The sequence below is a fragment of the Pinus tabuliformis genome, chromosome 3_2 (genome assembly GCF_031772625.1).
Source record: "Pinus tabuliformis cultivar Carrire ecotype Pingquan chromosome 3_2, CPIR1, whole genome shotgun sequence".
Classification (NCBI taxonomy): domain Eukaryota; kingdom Viridiplantae; phylum Streptophyta; class Pinopsida; order Pinales; family Pinaceae; genus Pinus; species Pinus tabuliformis.
The window spans coordinates 742,620,017-742,636,135 of NC_142302.1; the positions used below are offsets into that span (position 1 = coordinate 742,620,017).

Genomic DNA, 16,119 nt, shown 5'->3' on the forward strand with positions numbered 1-16,119 from the left:
CGGGAACTTATAGGCTAGCGGAACTGTTACCCACCACCAGTGGGTGACATCCATAAAAGAACTTTTCTTGTAGATTTGTCTTAAGTCAGTAGCCAACAGCCCCTTGTAACCACCAGATAGCTTGATATGCCACCATTCTCCGCCACTTGAGCCAGTCGTTATGTGCCCTCACCCATCTGTTATGATCGTATATTTGAAGGTGGGCCTTCCAACCTCGAAGGTATGGCATTTCATTATGTAATTGGGTATTTTTCTTACTTATCATGGACACATTTGGACATGGATTAGTGGGGGGATTCGACAGAAAGAATAGGCTTGATTTGTACTCTTGTCTCCTTGTCCAACTTGGTGGTTAGTTTTATATCCTAGTCCCATGGGATCTCCTCTATTGGCTACTAGCTTTAGGAGTGTACTACATGTGAAACCCCGATTTTGGTTGTATGGTCCTGCTTCTCGACACCACATCCTCACTCCCCTTCACTCATTATAACCCCTTTTCACATATTTCCCGTCTGAGTCCACATTTGTCCATTGGATCCACAAGGAGTTAGCCTCCCCCTCCCTGTGTCCACACTTTGGGTTGGGCCTGGAAAGATGCCCCAAAGGCTTAGTCACCAGGTTCGAGTTCGAGTTCGAGTTCGGCGACCATGAAATTCGAATAAAGTTCGGCAACTAAAATTTTGTCGATAAAATTCGACATATAGAAATTCGAAAAAAAAAATGTATATTAAAGATAGATATGCATATGAGAAATGGTATGGCAGCAAGTCCTGTGAGCAACCATTCATAACTGTTCAAAAAATAAAATACATCTGAATCTTAAAATAATTCAATCTTTTAAAGATAGATTGGCATAAAAAATATACAAAAACAATTTTAAAGAATTTTCATTGTCCATATGACACATGATACATGAATACATCCACTAACACATACAAATAGATATTCTTTTGGCAGTTCAATGAAAAACTCTGCATTATAATTTATAAGATACAAAGACGGTTTAAACTTTAAACTTTAAAGTAGCTTGGCAGTTTTAGAAAATTGTTCATGCAAAAACTAAACTAGAAATCTAAAACAGGAACACAAGTTTTATTCTTGATGTTCCTGTTGCCCACTTGTTATATCAAAAAGTTCTATGTCATCAAGAGCAGTATGAGATGTGAATCCACTAGATGCTTCAGCAGCAGATTCATCAGTGAATTCCCTGTCAGTGTTTATGTCACTATCAATGTACAAATCAGCATCATCCATTGTTGCATTTGGAACAGGATCGATCCACGGAGTAGAAGAATTGGATGACTCTTTAGCCACATTCTTCAATGCCAACTGCAAGTTACTACGAACATAAACAAGATCTTCTAATTTTCCAGATGACAATCTATTTCTTTTTTTGGAATGAATGTGGTCAAAGGAACTCCAATTCCTTTCACATGCTGATGCACTTGTTCCCTGGCTTAAGATACGAATTGCAAAATTTTGCAATTCTGATGCCCCTGAACCATAAAATTCCCACCATAGTGCTGGATCACTTCTGCTCCTATCATACTTCGCTAATTTTGTTCCAAATAATCCTTCTTCTAACCTGTATGCTCTCAACTGACTTCTGATCAAACCTGCAATCTCTGGATCTGGATTTAGCTTCTCAATAGACTGGATAAGTCCATTCATGATTTCTTCGTCCCTATGTCTTGGTAACCCAAACAATCTAGGGTCCAAATAGCATACTGCTGCGTGTAATGGACTATGCATCATCTTCCATCTATGATCAATTAAATCCCATATCTCCTTGTAATCAGCTTCCACATTATCAAAAGCAGTTGCAATGGCCTCTTTGCAACGATCAAGGCTTTCATAAACAAAACCCATACAAGGTTTGTCACCATCAACCATGCGGAGCACATTAACAATTGGGCCACAAATTTTTAAAACCTTGTTTGCATTTTCCCAAAAGCCATTATTGAGCACTATTTGTTCAACATTTTTCCCCTTAGTTTCTTTTGAGAGGGTAGATCTCTCCCACTCAATGTTGCAAAAAACAGCTCTTAGGCTCGCTTTTTCCTCAACAACTCTTTTCAGAGTAATATAAAAAGTGGCAAACCTTGTATCACAAGGCCTCAACAACTCTTTTGATGCATTCTTCCTGTATATGCTCAAAGTGAGATGATGGTTGATGATGAAGTTTGAAATTGTTTTGGCTCTTCGGATTGTTTCATTGACCCAAGGAAATTTGGCTAAGTCATGCAACATTAAATCCAAGCAATGAGCTGCACAAGGGGTCCAATAAATCTGATTATATTTTTCCATAATCAGCTTCCCTGCACCAACACAATTTGATGCATTATCTGTAACAACATGGACAACATTTTCCAGCCCAACCTCTTGAATCGCTTCATCCAAAATTCCAAAAATAAATTCTGATGTCTTCACTCGATCCATTGCATTCACTGCCTTCAAGAAAAGTACCCCTTGAGGACAATAAACAAGCACATTGATCAATGGGCGATGACACAAATCTGACCAACCATCACTCAAAATTGTGCATCCTGTAAGCTTCCAGGACTCTTTAATATCAGCCAACTTTCCTGCCACTCTGTCTTTCGCTCTCTTTAGCAAAGTTGTCCTTAAAGCTTCAGATCCAGGAGGAACATAGCCCTTCCCAAAATCAATGGCCTTTTTAATTACATTTTTAAAATATGGACTCCTCGCCACATTAAAGGGAATTGCACATGCATAAAAATACTCAACAACAGCATCATCAATTTACTGTTTCTCAACAGGTTTCCAGAATTGATTTAATGTTTTCGGCCCACCTGTTTTTGCTTGAGGAGCTGTAGAACTTGATCCACCAATGTTTGAAACTGAATTAATGGTGTTGGAGGAAGACATGGCAATCTCCCTCTCAATTCGCTGCCTCTTATTCACCCTTTTCTGCTTTTGCATCTGTGAATTGGAATGGTCTTTCTCCACTGTGGCTTTTTGTTTATCGGTGATCTTAGTGCAGGGTTCAACACCACCTCCACTTCCATTGCTAATATCGAGAAGGTGATCCACTGCTCTAGTCAAAGTGCCAGTGAATTTATGTCCACACAGCTGACATGAAAGATTAAAACCATCTTTTTGGACAAAATTCCAAGCTACAGCAATTGATTTTGGGGGTGCCATTGGAATTTAGAAGTCTGAAATGTCTGGCACTGCAATGTCTGAAATGTCTGCAATTTTTTTTGAAATTACATTTTCGTTAGTTAGAATTTAGAAAAAGGAAAAGTGATTAAAAACACTTTGCAGTTTGCACACATATTTATGCTTTTGTATCAGTATGTTTCAAGATTTAGGCTCACAAACCTGTAGGCTGTAGGCTGTAGCTATTACACGAATATATAGATCTATGTAAATATAATGCAGTGAATTGTTTTCTGGGCAAATTCCAAGTCCAGCATTTGTTACAGGCTGGCGTACACACAGAACCTTGATTCCTGAACAGGTGTTATATTGGCTGCTGTTTTGATGGCACAGTTATACTGCTAAATGTTCTTATCAGCACTTTTTAATTTACAGTTTTACTGGCAGTCTGGCAATTGGAATTTGGATGCATCATGCAGTAAGTTAGTAACAATTTGCCACCAACTTCTGTTTGCAATGCCCCTTCTATTTTATTTTATTCAAGGAACAAGACTTCAAGGGTAATAGTTAGGAGATAGACCCCTTACTAAGTTACTTCCATATCATCTACAGTTTCTTAGTTGTCTTTACTTGGTGCCTGTAAAAGCCATAGCAATATAGAGCTAGGAGAATGTGTGGCAGAACTCCTTTTCGAGTTGGAACCAAAAAATGCAGCAACCTATGTTTTGCTATCAAATATGTATGCAATTGCTGGCAGATGGAATGACATTGAAAGAGTGCGAAAAAAGATGAAAGACAAAAGTGTAAAGAAGAATCCAGGTTGCAGCTGGATTGAAGTCAATAAACAGGTGCATTTTTTCATTGTAGGAGACAATTGATGCTAACAAACACAGGAAAATTATGCAAAGTTGATAAACTCATTACAGAAATGGAATCAGGATATCTGCCCAGCAATAGATTTATTTTGAGGGACATGGAGTCTGGAGAAACAGAAGGAAAAACTTCTGTCACCAAAACATGAAACATGGATTTGTATTTGTTATTAATGGGACGCCTGTTAATTTATTTCAACTTGTGGTGATTGCCATTACGCCAAAAAAAATCCCGTCTTCAACATCGTTGATCGAGAGATTATTGCATGGATGCCAATTAGTCATATAATTTCAGGATAAATGGTACCGTTGCGGAGGTTATTGGTGCACAATAATGTGGGCTTGGATTATACTAATACAATACCCTGCATATTGATAGTTCGCCATAAAGTTTGAAGTTTGAACTCCTACCTGAAGGCTGAACCGTGAACGATGAGCCCTTGCGAACTTCACACTGCACAGTGATACTGATACGCGTCGGCAGGCTGGCAGCTGAGAGTCGAGACGCTGTAGAGTCACGAGTGTAGAGTCGTTTGCAACTTTGCTGTGACTGGAGTCTGGTAGTGGTGAGTATGGAGTCTGGACCGCCAACGAAATGAAACCCTTCGCACAAGTTACAACCAAACAATGCAACAATGAAACCGGCGAGCAATAAAACCCGCGGGCCGCAACCTAAAGCCTAAAACGCGCGGAAAAAAATGAATTTAATCGAACTGCAGGCGAATTTAATCGAACGTCAGGCGAATTTCATCGAATGTCAGGCGATTTTGTTCGAGAAAAAATCGAATTCGGCTTGAAATTCGAGTTCGCCATAAAATTCGGCGAACTCGAACGAATATGTTCGTTTCTCATTGAAATTCGCCGAATTTCGAATTTAATGGTTGAAATTCGCTAAATCTGGTGACTGAGCCCAGAGGTTGATGCAGCGAAAAAGAAAGTTAAAAGCATAATTTGTCCACTTACAAGAAATGTACCATAAAATGCAAAAGATGGTCGGGACATAAAAATTTAGCACGTGGGCAAAAGCCAAACATGAGCTCTACCCCTTATCATGGACATCACCTTGGTGCTTAGGGCCCTTATAAAAGCCCCCTGCATCATTAAGGAACCCATGATTGTCCCAACCCTTGGTGGCAATGAACTACCCAACCTTAAGGGCATATTCACTACTATATCATTCACATCATGCTCTCATTCCCTGAAGCCCCGAGCAGTTAAAAATCAATAAAAGGAAAAAGGCATATGAAGAAGGGTGGAAAAAGAAAGGTCGGGGTAACTCATGTACCACGATTGCTCCGTCCTACATCTATATACCCATGTGTGGGCTTCCCTCATCATAGCTACCCTTGTACAATGGCATGTGGCTTGGATCCTTCCCTTGCTACCCCACTCTGTCCCACCATTATTTGACGTGACACCTGTCATTTGGTGGATGTACCATGGACCTGTCACTCCCTTAGAGGTTAAAACCACCTAATAGGATTCTTTATTAAGAACCATCTTGAGCAAGGGGACACTTGTACATTCTAAAGCCCAATATGGAAGGGCATGCCACTATGAAGTGTCCACTTGATTCCTTGACTTGTAAGCTCATTTACTCAATTGCACTAATGAAATTGTTGTACTGGAAGGTGAGAAGACGCATTGGATCTTATACAGGATTACAAGTGGGTGTTCATCTTGGGGTTTGTCCTCACTATACAAGATCCAAGCCCTCCATAGGGTCATGATAGCATTTGTAGGGCGAGCGTTGAGAGCCATGGGCCTCCTCCATAGCAGAGCATTGATTGCCATACCATGGGACCCTTCAGCACCACATTCAGCTTCTCGTGCCCCACTCATGCAGAGATGATGATACACTTAGACCACATTACCCAGTCGGCCACATGCTTGCACCAAACATTTGACAGTTGATCTAGGGCCCAAATGGGGTTTTGTCTCACCTAGGGAGACATTGGAGGGCTTGTATCATCATTCTAGCCCTCATGGATGGAGTATCAGCTTATTGATCCAGTTGGAGACCCATGAGATCATTTATTGTGCCCCCACAGCCACTTGGGAGCACCACAGATGTTTGGCTTGGACCCCAAGGGGCCAACCCCTTGGTCATCATCATGAGAGCACTCCACTTCAATTTGGCACATGGAGGACTTATGTAGGCCTTCCAGCAGCCCATTTGCACTAGTGTTCTATTATTTCAGCCCTCTTGAGAGGCTTATCTTTTATCTTTGGAGCTATTGGTGGGCTTGTCACCAATAGATTTATTATTTGGCACATTAGGCTAATATTAGGGGCTTGTTAGTTCATATTTTGATATCACATGACATGTATAAATAGAGGAGGCCTAGCCTCACTCTAAACATCATCATTTGGATTTCGACTTCTCTTCTTGAGAATTTCGGACTTGCACTTTTGGACGAGTTTTTGGAGAATAAATGCACTTTGATGTTTGGGAAATTTTCACATTATTGTCTTGGAGCTTCTTTGGCATGTTGTGGATGGATGGATATATTCTCATTGTTTTGTAAGTACTTTGATGTCATTATCTTTCTTATGCTAAATGTCTAATGCATGGAATGTCATTTCTATATCTTGAATGTGCCCTAAATTAATGCGAATTTGTGACAAGCACTAAGATTGTGAAAATATTGTATGAGTTATTCATAAATGATGAGAATGAATGTTCCTAGAGGGTTACTATGCATGTTGTATCCTTGAAACTCCATCCTTACATTGTCAAAAAGTATAAATGTCTAGAGTAGCCGTCAAACTTTCTAGTTAGTGTTGAAGTTTCTAAGTCTAACAGTTAGAAACCCTCCATGTACTTTCTGATTTATTCCTTCCTACTTGTTCTGATTAATTAACAAGTTATTTACCATGTACTGAAAATAAACACAAGTACATGCTCAACACATTACAGATCATCAACTGAAGGAAATAGAAACAAGCACACAAATGACACCGTTATTTTTGGACTAATGTCCCCGGAAAAACCCAATGCGGGAAAACTGATGCAGCTATCTGAGGATTTGATTTATTAAACAGTTTTAGAATACAATCTGGGTGCCAAATCCGGCTCACCCAACAGAGAAAAAATCTCTACAGTAGTACCTCTCCTTCGAAGACAGATGCTTCGGCTGAAACCCCGAATAAACACTCTAGCAACTCCTCAGCTTCAATCTGCCCCATGAAAAACCCCAGCGTCAGCCTCTTCTTCCCTTTGCGTTAGCTTTCCCGGCAATTCCGGTAGTTCCCGACAGTTTCGATTGTTCCCGGCAGTTCCAGCTTCTGCCCTCTGCGTCAGCGTTTCCAACAGTTCCGACAGTTCTGGTTGTTCCCAGCAGTTCCGGCTTCTGGCCTCTGCATCAGCTTTCCTGGCAATTCCGGCAGTTCCCGACAGTTCCGGTTGTTCCCGGCAGTTCCGACTTCTGCCCTTTGCGTCAACTTTCCCAGCTATTCTCGTCAGTTCTGGTTGTTCCCGGCAGTTCCGGCTTCTGCCCTCTGCGTCGCCTTTTCTAGCAGTTCCAGCTGTTCCCATCAGTTCCAGCTTCTGCCCTCTGCGTCAGCTTTCTCGACAGTTCTGGCAGTTCCGGCTTTTCCCCTCTGTGTCAACTTTCCTGGTTGTTTCGACAGTTCCAGTTGTTCCCGGCAATTCCGACTTCTACCGTTTGTGTCAGCTTTCCCGGCTGCTACACTAATCCTCCCGAAACTATCTTTGCCTCTCTGCTTCTGTATTCACTTGCCCTCAGCTGCAACTCCAGATCACTCTCTCAACTTTCTCAGCAAACCCAGCCCCAAAAAGTCGAAATCTTGATCTCTTGGTGTATTCTCTAAGTGACCCTCAAGCCTCCTCTTATACTTTTCTCGTTGACAAATCAACGACCGAGATTAAATCTATAATCAATGGCTAAGATTAGATCTGGCTTGATCCATGACTTTTGGATCATTCTAACACAGTTTTATATTAATTCACATTAATAATTTAATTTCCCTAAATTTATACTTAGGGACTCCATTAAAAATATTAATTATTTTAATATCTCCCAAACTGTTTAGAATCTACCCAAACCCTTTATGGGTATTGGAGATCTCATGTGCCTTAGCCTCTCCACCACATTTCTTCGCTAGAGCATGTCCGATGCTACCCCAAATCAACAGTTAGGGTTTGTGAAGTTGTAATAGGCCTCCTTGAGATAGCGAAGTTTGAAAAACAAGGTTGCATTGACTCCATTCTCCCAAAAGGACTAGGCACTGGTCTAAATCCTAGGTGATCACCTTAAAATTGTTTCTCTTTCACCTTTCTTTTCCAATTTTGCCCTAACCCTAGAAGCTCCATAGGGCTCCCTGCGAAATGCATTAGAGTGAGCTTCTTCTTGAGCGAATTGGCAACCAACAGCACTAGTGAGTCTCCTAGAAGCCCTCAAATTTTGAGGTCAATCCCATGGTTGGATTGGGAGAAATACCAATCCCTAGCTATAAGACCGAATTTTTCTAGGTTCCTTCTAGGTAGTGGTAGAATCAAGGGTCTATTGCATTTGAAAACTCGTTGGAAGTTAATCTCTCTCTTGGACCATCATTATCCTTGCTTGACCTAGGTATCTCACTGCCCTTGAAATTTACAAACCCTAGGCCTCGCTTGGATCTCCCTAGATCTCTTCTGTGGTCCTAATCAATGGATGATAACCATTTTACAAAACCCTAAGAGAGGTCCTTCTCCTTCTTTAGGAAGCCTTGATCTAGGCATACCCACCATATTGATTTACCCCTTTCACCTAGGTCTTAAGCCTCCTACCAATAAGCCTTTCCTGGAGAACCCTTACATTGCTTCTAAAGCAAGCAAGCTTTCATTTGAGCCTCTCCTTCGAATGGGCTTTGGAAATCACATTGTACCCTATTATTGACCTAATCCTTCTAATTATTTCCTTCATTCTGGGACTCCTCCCAATGATGAAAGTCCATAAAGAGCAGGGGACATTGACTGAGGTGACAGTGGGTCCTTGTCCCATTGTTGCCATTTGGTCTAGCAGACGTCCCTTAGAAACCCCTCCTAGGACCCCTGTTAGATTGTGTTGTAACAAGAACCCATCTTATTTCTCCTATGTGGTCATTACAAGGAGGACTGTAACGTCCCTTTTTCCAAAGTCTAGCTCAGTAGCCTAGCCATTCCCATAGGCTACAGATTAAAAAGTAATGATATAATATCTGGGAATTAATTAATTAAAAAGTGACTAAGGAAAAAGAATATTATAAGTCACTTTAATAAAAGAAGAAAAAGACCCATGGTATTCGCATTACCTTTGGTATTATGATAATCCATGACTATTAAAGGAGATGAGAGCTCACTCCTTAGGTATGCATTGGGATTATTGTTTTGTTGTTGTTGAGTTGAGCTCTTGGAGCTTGTCTGGGTGAGAGCCCATATTATGTAGAAGGTTAGTTTCGGTGGTAAGTGATCCACCCTAGCTGATCCAATCAAGAGGGGCTTCAGTATTGAGAGATATACCCTAGCCACTCGAAAAAGGAGGGATCAATCAGAGCTGCTCATTGGGTTTAACGTGGAGATCGTGAAGATATGTCAATCATATCTCTCATAGTGCATAGCGTTGGAGGAGCCATCATCAGCCATACAGATATCTTGCAGGTGTTTTAACAGGTTCTCAAAACCTTATTTCACATGTAAATCCATATCCATGTTTAATATAACAAGGCAGAGTTACGCTGTTATTTCTCGTGTTAACTTGAGTTGCAGATTGTGGGTTTTACATTGCAAACTTTATTTGTTGTGTTGATAATTTAATGGTGCAGATTGTGCAATTTGATTGAGTTTTAAATAAAGAAATTAATGGTGTAAATTTTTGAATCAAAATTCTAGAAAATTTTGTCAAATTATTTTTCGGGATATTACAGGCTGCCAGAAAATGTTTAGAATTGATGTTTGTTTTTTAACATTTTCAAGTTATTTAAATGACTCAAGGAATGGATGGTAGGAATGATATGTTGGATGGGATAAGACAAAAAGGATGAACCCAAGGGAAAACTGTGGAGCCAGAAAACCTTACCAGATCTGCATAGTTCCAAAACAACCAATCACTTTCACAACTTACGTGAAGAAAAACATAGCTGTTTCTGATTGTGGAGTTGCCTGCCACAAAAATATAAACAGTGTAGGCAGAAAAATGTTTGGTTGTCTCACAGTTCCCCATAACTGAAGTATATGTCTTTTTGCACTTTCAAATACTCCCGTAGTGCTTCTATTACTTTCAGGTCCTGTAAATAGAATTGAACTCGAAAAGGGCTGTTCACGGACAAGAACAGACACCGCAGAAGTCATCAGGGGCATAAATGCCGTCACGCCAAAAACAAACCTGCAAAATCTCCTGATGTTTAAGATATTGAATCTAAGATCTTCGACTAAATATACATACATCTGTAAAGTGACCTTTCCTTTATTGATACATAAGGATTTTTTTCTTGAAATTATACTTACAAACTTCTTACATACATGAACATTTCCATGAGGAAATTTCCCCCAAATAATTATTTATAAATTTAAAAAATCTACCTTACACCATATGCTTCCACAAGAGAGCCACTGAAGTAAGCACTCACGATGCCCCCAACTGCTGATGAACCCCAGCATAAGGACTGAAAAGATCCTGAGGTATCCTGTGACTCCCCACGAGCTCTTTCTACTACCATTGAATCTACTACCTGCAAAAAGGCATTAAAAAGCACAGGAAAATCAACAAGATATAAAATAGGAATTATATGCATGTCTATGAATTCTAATGAGAAAACAACAATTAAATAAACTCATAAAACTAACCTAAGATACAGCAGTGAGAAGATCAATCAGACTTTTCACAGTAAGAGGTGAGAAAAGGGAAAACAGAAAATGCTACTGCTTAAATCCAATACTTACAACATCTGAAAAGGCAACTGACAAAGAACCAAGAAAAATAGAGACTGCAGCTCCAATGTTGTCATCAACAAAGGTAGCCATTAAACCCCAAGAAAAAGCTCCTACGAGTCCAGCTAAGATAAGATATGATCTCCTTCGGTAACCAAACAGTGGGAAAGAGTCACTGCATCATTTAAAAACTGTTAAAGACACGCCCATCATCAAAAATCCAATATATATAACCAAAATTACAGGGCAGGAGGCACTTTTGAATTTGATCTACCTGATAAATCCATAAAGAGGTTTGACAAGCCATGGAGCAGCAGATATTCCTGATAAGACTGCTGTCTGCAGATTGATAAAAGTATATTGTCAGTTGTGGTAAACTACCTAATACAAACATGCATGGTCAAGAGAACTTTGAATGTATTAAATTTACACATTTTCATCTCGCTAGCCTTTTTGCAGTTACCTTCAATAAAAAAAAATAGTAATCATCACACAAATATTTTCAGAATTACAGGCAAAATACCAACAATGAAGATACATAATTCCCTTCAAAACTCCAAAACCTATCAAGACAGCAGAAACATCGCTTCTATTGAATCATCCCGCACCTTACAGTGACTAGAACAAATAAAATAGCACTAGCCTTTATTAGAAATTAAGCTGTTGAGAAACTTCTTGCCAACAAGGCAGTAAACATCACAAGCAATGTTGCGAACATCGTCATTGAGATAAAATTGGCAACGGTACGGAAAACCAAAAAATCATAAAAAACGGAAAAATATGTGTAAAAATTGACAAACATCGGCAAAATTAAAATACCATAAAAATATCTTTAAAAATCGTCAAACATCGGCTAGGCCAAAAATTCGTAATTTCGAGATGTTCGCAACACTGATCAAAAGTAAGGGGGGGCAGGGGCATGTGAAAAAATGCTTGTGCAAATGAGTATAATATATTTCTTTAATTCTTATATGATCATTAGTCAATCTGTTGGAAGTTAATAAAATAGCACCAGCATTTATTAGGAATTAAGCTGTTGAGAAACTTCTTGCCAACAAGGCAGTAAACATCACAAGTAAGGGCGGGCAGGGACGTGTGAAAAAATGCTTCTGCAAATGAGTATAATTTATTTCTTTAATTCTTATATGATCATTAGTCAAGCTGTTGGAACTTCCTGGATATGACTTTTAATGCAAATTTAGAAATTCCACCTCAACGTTGAAGTTTCCCAGACCCATTTCCTTTGAACATTCAACCTTAGAGTTGTGTTGTCGCACAAAATGTCTAGGCACCACGACAATGGCTCAGATCGGGGGCTGTCACCCTGATCCCCAATCTCTCCGTTTAAATTGTCTCCCAACCACAGGCTAAGGGGGGTAGACCCTACGGAAATGAATGAAGGGAAACTAGTTGAGAACCAACCAGTTCGGGAGACACAGTCAAACGACCAAGTACTTGTTTTATATTTAGCAAGACTTATAGGATTCGATTAGGTTTAAATGATTGATACCAGTGCCTTGTGGAGTCAACTATCTTGCTAGGAAATTTAGGGCCAAGTAAAGGATGGACAACTGCTACTAAGGAAAATGTTATTATGATAAAAAGATATGCAAAATGCAATTAGCAAAGGGATGAGTGAGTAGTCTTGAGGTAAGATCGTTTAAGACTCAAGTACTTAGTATTGATTAACTTTATGACAAGAGTACTTAATGAAATAAAGAGACAATCTTATACAAGACAAAGTGCCAAATATCTCAAGTGTCAATAAGATACACAAGATAACCAAGATGACCACAAGATATATGCTCTTAAAGAAAGATCACTAATATGCCAAAAATTTATAATAACCACAAGCCAATAATGATATTAATGTCAAGAAAGAGAACTAGAGCATTTATCCAATTTATGCTTCAACGACAATTCTTCAATAAGATTATCAACGCTCCCTTTAGACAATTAGGATTCTTCCAAGATAATGCCAATGACAATTAGATTCAAACCATTCAATTATCTTCAGATTACTCAATATTATGCAAATGGAGTAAATCACCTTCAATGCTACTTAGCTCAAAGAGAATTATATTTCAATGCAATTACCATTCACAAGTCAAGGCACAAGAAATGCTTTAGAAAGATAAATATTGACTATTCCCAAGTTAAATGTTCTTTAGGGCAGCAAGTTTAAATATGTGATTTTGAAGTAGGAAATCAAAAGACAACAAACACTTAGACTCAAAATCCAAAATCCAAAAAACCATTAAAATTTGTTGATGTAATGTATGCAAATAGCTGCCCTTACCAATCAGTATAATATATTTCTTTAAGTCTTATATGATCATTAGTCAATCTGTTGGAACTTAATAAAATAGCACCAGCATTTATTAGGAATTAAGCTGCTGAGAAACTTCTTGCCAACAAGGCAGTAAACATCACAAGCAAGGGCAGGCAGGGACGTGTGAAAAAATGCTTCTGCAAATGAGTATAATTTATTTCTTTAATTCTTATATGATCATTAGCCAATCTGTTGGAACTTCCTAAAAGTTCTTCATGTTTTCATATAGTTTGAGATCTTCCATTGTGTTTGTACATTATGAATACCTCCCTAGTTAAGAGGGAGTGTTGCAAAAAGTAACTATGTTCGGTCTTCAATAATGTACTTGAATCATTATGTAATATATTTGTCAAAAGAATAAAGAAAAGGATTTTTATTATTGTAACAACGACTTATTATGAATACCTCCCTAGTTAAGAGGGAGTGTTGGAAAAAGTAACTATGTTCGGTCTTCAATAATGTACTTGAGTCATTAAGTAATATACTTGTCAAAAGAATAAAGAAAAGAATTTTTATTAATGTAACAATGACTTATTAAAGCATGGATTTCATGCTTAGGTCATCATCATATTAGTCAAAGTCCCCATTGTGGACTCCTAGGATTAATATTGAGTTTATAGAGTCATTGTACATTTGAAGAGACCCTTCTTGGGCTTTGGATCATGTAAAAAGGTTTTGTATCACACAAAATATGAATTATATGTCCTCCACATCATGTCGGCCTAAGGAAGATCAAGTCGGCCTAAAGACCCCCATTCGACCCACAAGAAGGCTATATATAGAAGGAAGTCGAAGTCATTTGAAGCATTCACTCTCTCAAGCAATTCGATATCTTCTAGGAAGTGCTAGGGATGCGAAGTCTGTTGCCGGAAGGAGGAAAGAAGTGTGAGTTTGGGGGAGTCTCTAGAGAAGAGGAAAATCGAACTTTTGGTGCCTCTCTCTCTCTGTTTCGTGGTCTGGTTTAGGAGATCGAAGTCTCCTAGGGTTTTGTTGCTGTCGGACGCTACATGTTGTTGGTATCTACTACATAGTCAAAGTTGATAGAAAGGGTCGAAAATCTTGGAGGCTAACATGGTGTGGAGGGAAAGTCTGGCCTTGGTATAGGGTGAAAAGTCTCAAAGAATACTATTAAAAGGAAGAATTACTTTCACTGGGTTTTCCCTCGATGGGTTTTTGCCCTGGCATGTGCCAATATCTTGTGTCTCTTGTTTTGTGATCTACATGTATATATAATTGCTTAATGAAAGATAAGATAATAAAGAAGTAAAAGAAGCCAACACACTCACAAGTAATTATCTAGAAAGGATAATCAAACCCTAATATAATATATTTGATTTTCCAACAAGAAGTGGGGGAAATCTTTACGAGATCAACCAACTCCTGGAGCCATAGCGATCGAAAACTTAGCCATCTTACACTCCAAAGTCTTCCATCCAACGAAGCAAGAGGGAGTTTCTTTGCTCTATAGGTACTTGATCATTATTTAAATACTTCTTTTATTTTAGCTTTTCAAAGTCATATTTGTTTTTCAAGAGCCATCATCAAAACTAGGCAAGTATGGGGGTTTACTCCCAATACTTGAGCTTGTATTTTTTGTACATCAAATTTGTATTCTAGTTTGTTTGTTTTGATTAACTCTTAGTTTTCATTAGGCTGCTCATGAGCTTGAGGCATTGGACAACAAAGAGCTTCAGGGAAAGACATTAAGAAACTACTTACTTGTGTGCATGCAGGACCCCCTCACCATTTTCAAGGATCGATTTTTTCAAGGGAAGTTGTGAGCACTCAAGGGAGACCGTGAGCATTTCGAGGGAAGCTACAAGTTCATTTAGGCCATGGGCCTTATTGAGCCTTGCAACTATCTTTTGAAGGGCCTTTTGAGGCTTGTAGCTTCTTGTTGTATATTCTTGAGAGAGGAGCTAGCCTTGTTGAATTTCTACACTTTGTAAAAATCTCTCTCATATTGTGGGCAGCGTTTTAGAGGCATTTTAACCCATTGCAAGCACTAATAAAATAAAATTTATGCTTTGAGGGAGCTTGGGATTTTTCCCATGGCACCCTCCTTCCTCATTTGAGGAGGGAATTCTTATGGTTTGACTGATTTTTGCTTCTAGTTTTCTTAACTTCAAAACACTTAATTTCATGCTTAAAAATTAACTCATTCCACTCCACGTGCAATTTTTCCTAATTTTAAATCTCTCACATGCATAAGCTTCAACTTGTAAATTTTGAGTAAATTTCATCTTATGTGCAAACATTCAACATTGTAGCAAGTTTTGATTATTCCTTCAAGTACATGCTTCACATTTTCTTAATTTCACACATTGGTAACTTTCGAAGCAATCCTATTAGAACAATCGTAGCTTTAAAACAATCTACTTCATTTGCTTATGTTCCATGCAAACCCATGTTGCGGGGGAGCGCCCCCCCCCCCTTTGAACCCGCTCCCGAAGCGCGCTCCGGGCGGGAGCGGCTCGGGATCGTGCTCCCAAAATCGCTCCCGTTTTCGGGAGCGCGCTCCCTTAAAAAAATTTGCGCTCCCTGGTCTGTTATGGAGCGACACAGGGAGCGATCGCTCCCGCGCTCCTGGAGCGATTTTTAATGCCCGGGAGCGATCGGGGAGCGATCGCTCCCTGATCGCTCCCGGACATTAAAAATCGCTCCGGGAGCAATTCGAGCCGGGCCGGGAGAGGTTCGGCGGAAAAAAAAAAAAAAAAAAAAAAAAAAAAAAAAAAAAAAAAAAAAAAAAAAAAAAAAAAAAAAAAAAATCCGCCGGACCCGAAAAAATAAAAAAATTTAGAAATTTTTTTTTGTTTTATAAGCCCAATGGGCCAAAAAACATTCATTATAACTTCATTGAGCAAGGTTTGGAGCTGGAGCAA

At 39.1% G+C, this 16,119-nt stretch overlaps 1 protein-coding gene across 1 annotated transcript in view; it reads right to left on the reverse strand.

Moving 5' to 3' along the window:
• LOC149182729 (uncharacterized) overlaps positions 1 to 16,119 on the reverse strand; it is a 149,288-nt gene that overhangs the window by 101,196 nt on the left and 31,973 nt on the right. The window contains exons 3-6 of the mRNA XM_089414650.1: positions 11,180 to 11,244; positions 10,918 to 11,080; positions 10,558 to 10,706; positions 10,100 to 10,360 (exon numbers count right to left, since the gene is read on the reverse strand). Of these exons, the coding sequence (XP_089270776.1) occupies positions 10,100 to 10,360; positions 10,558 to 10,706; positions 10,918 to 11,080; positions 11,180 to 11,244 (638 nt within the window). The remainder of the gene's footprint in view (positions 1 to 10,099; positions 10,361 to 10,557; positions 10,707 to 10,917; positions 11,081 to 11,179; positions 11,245 to 16,119) is intronic.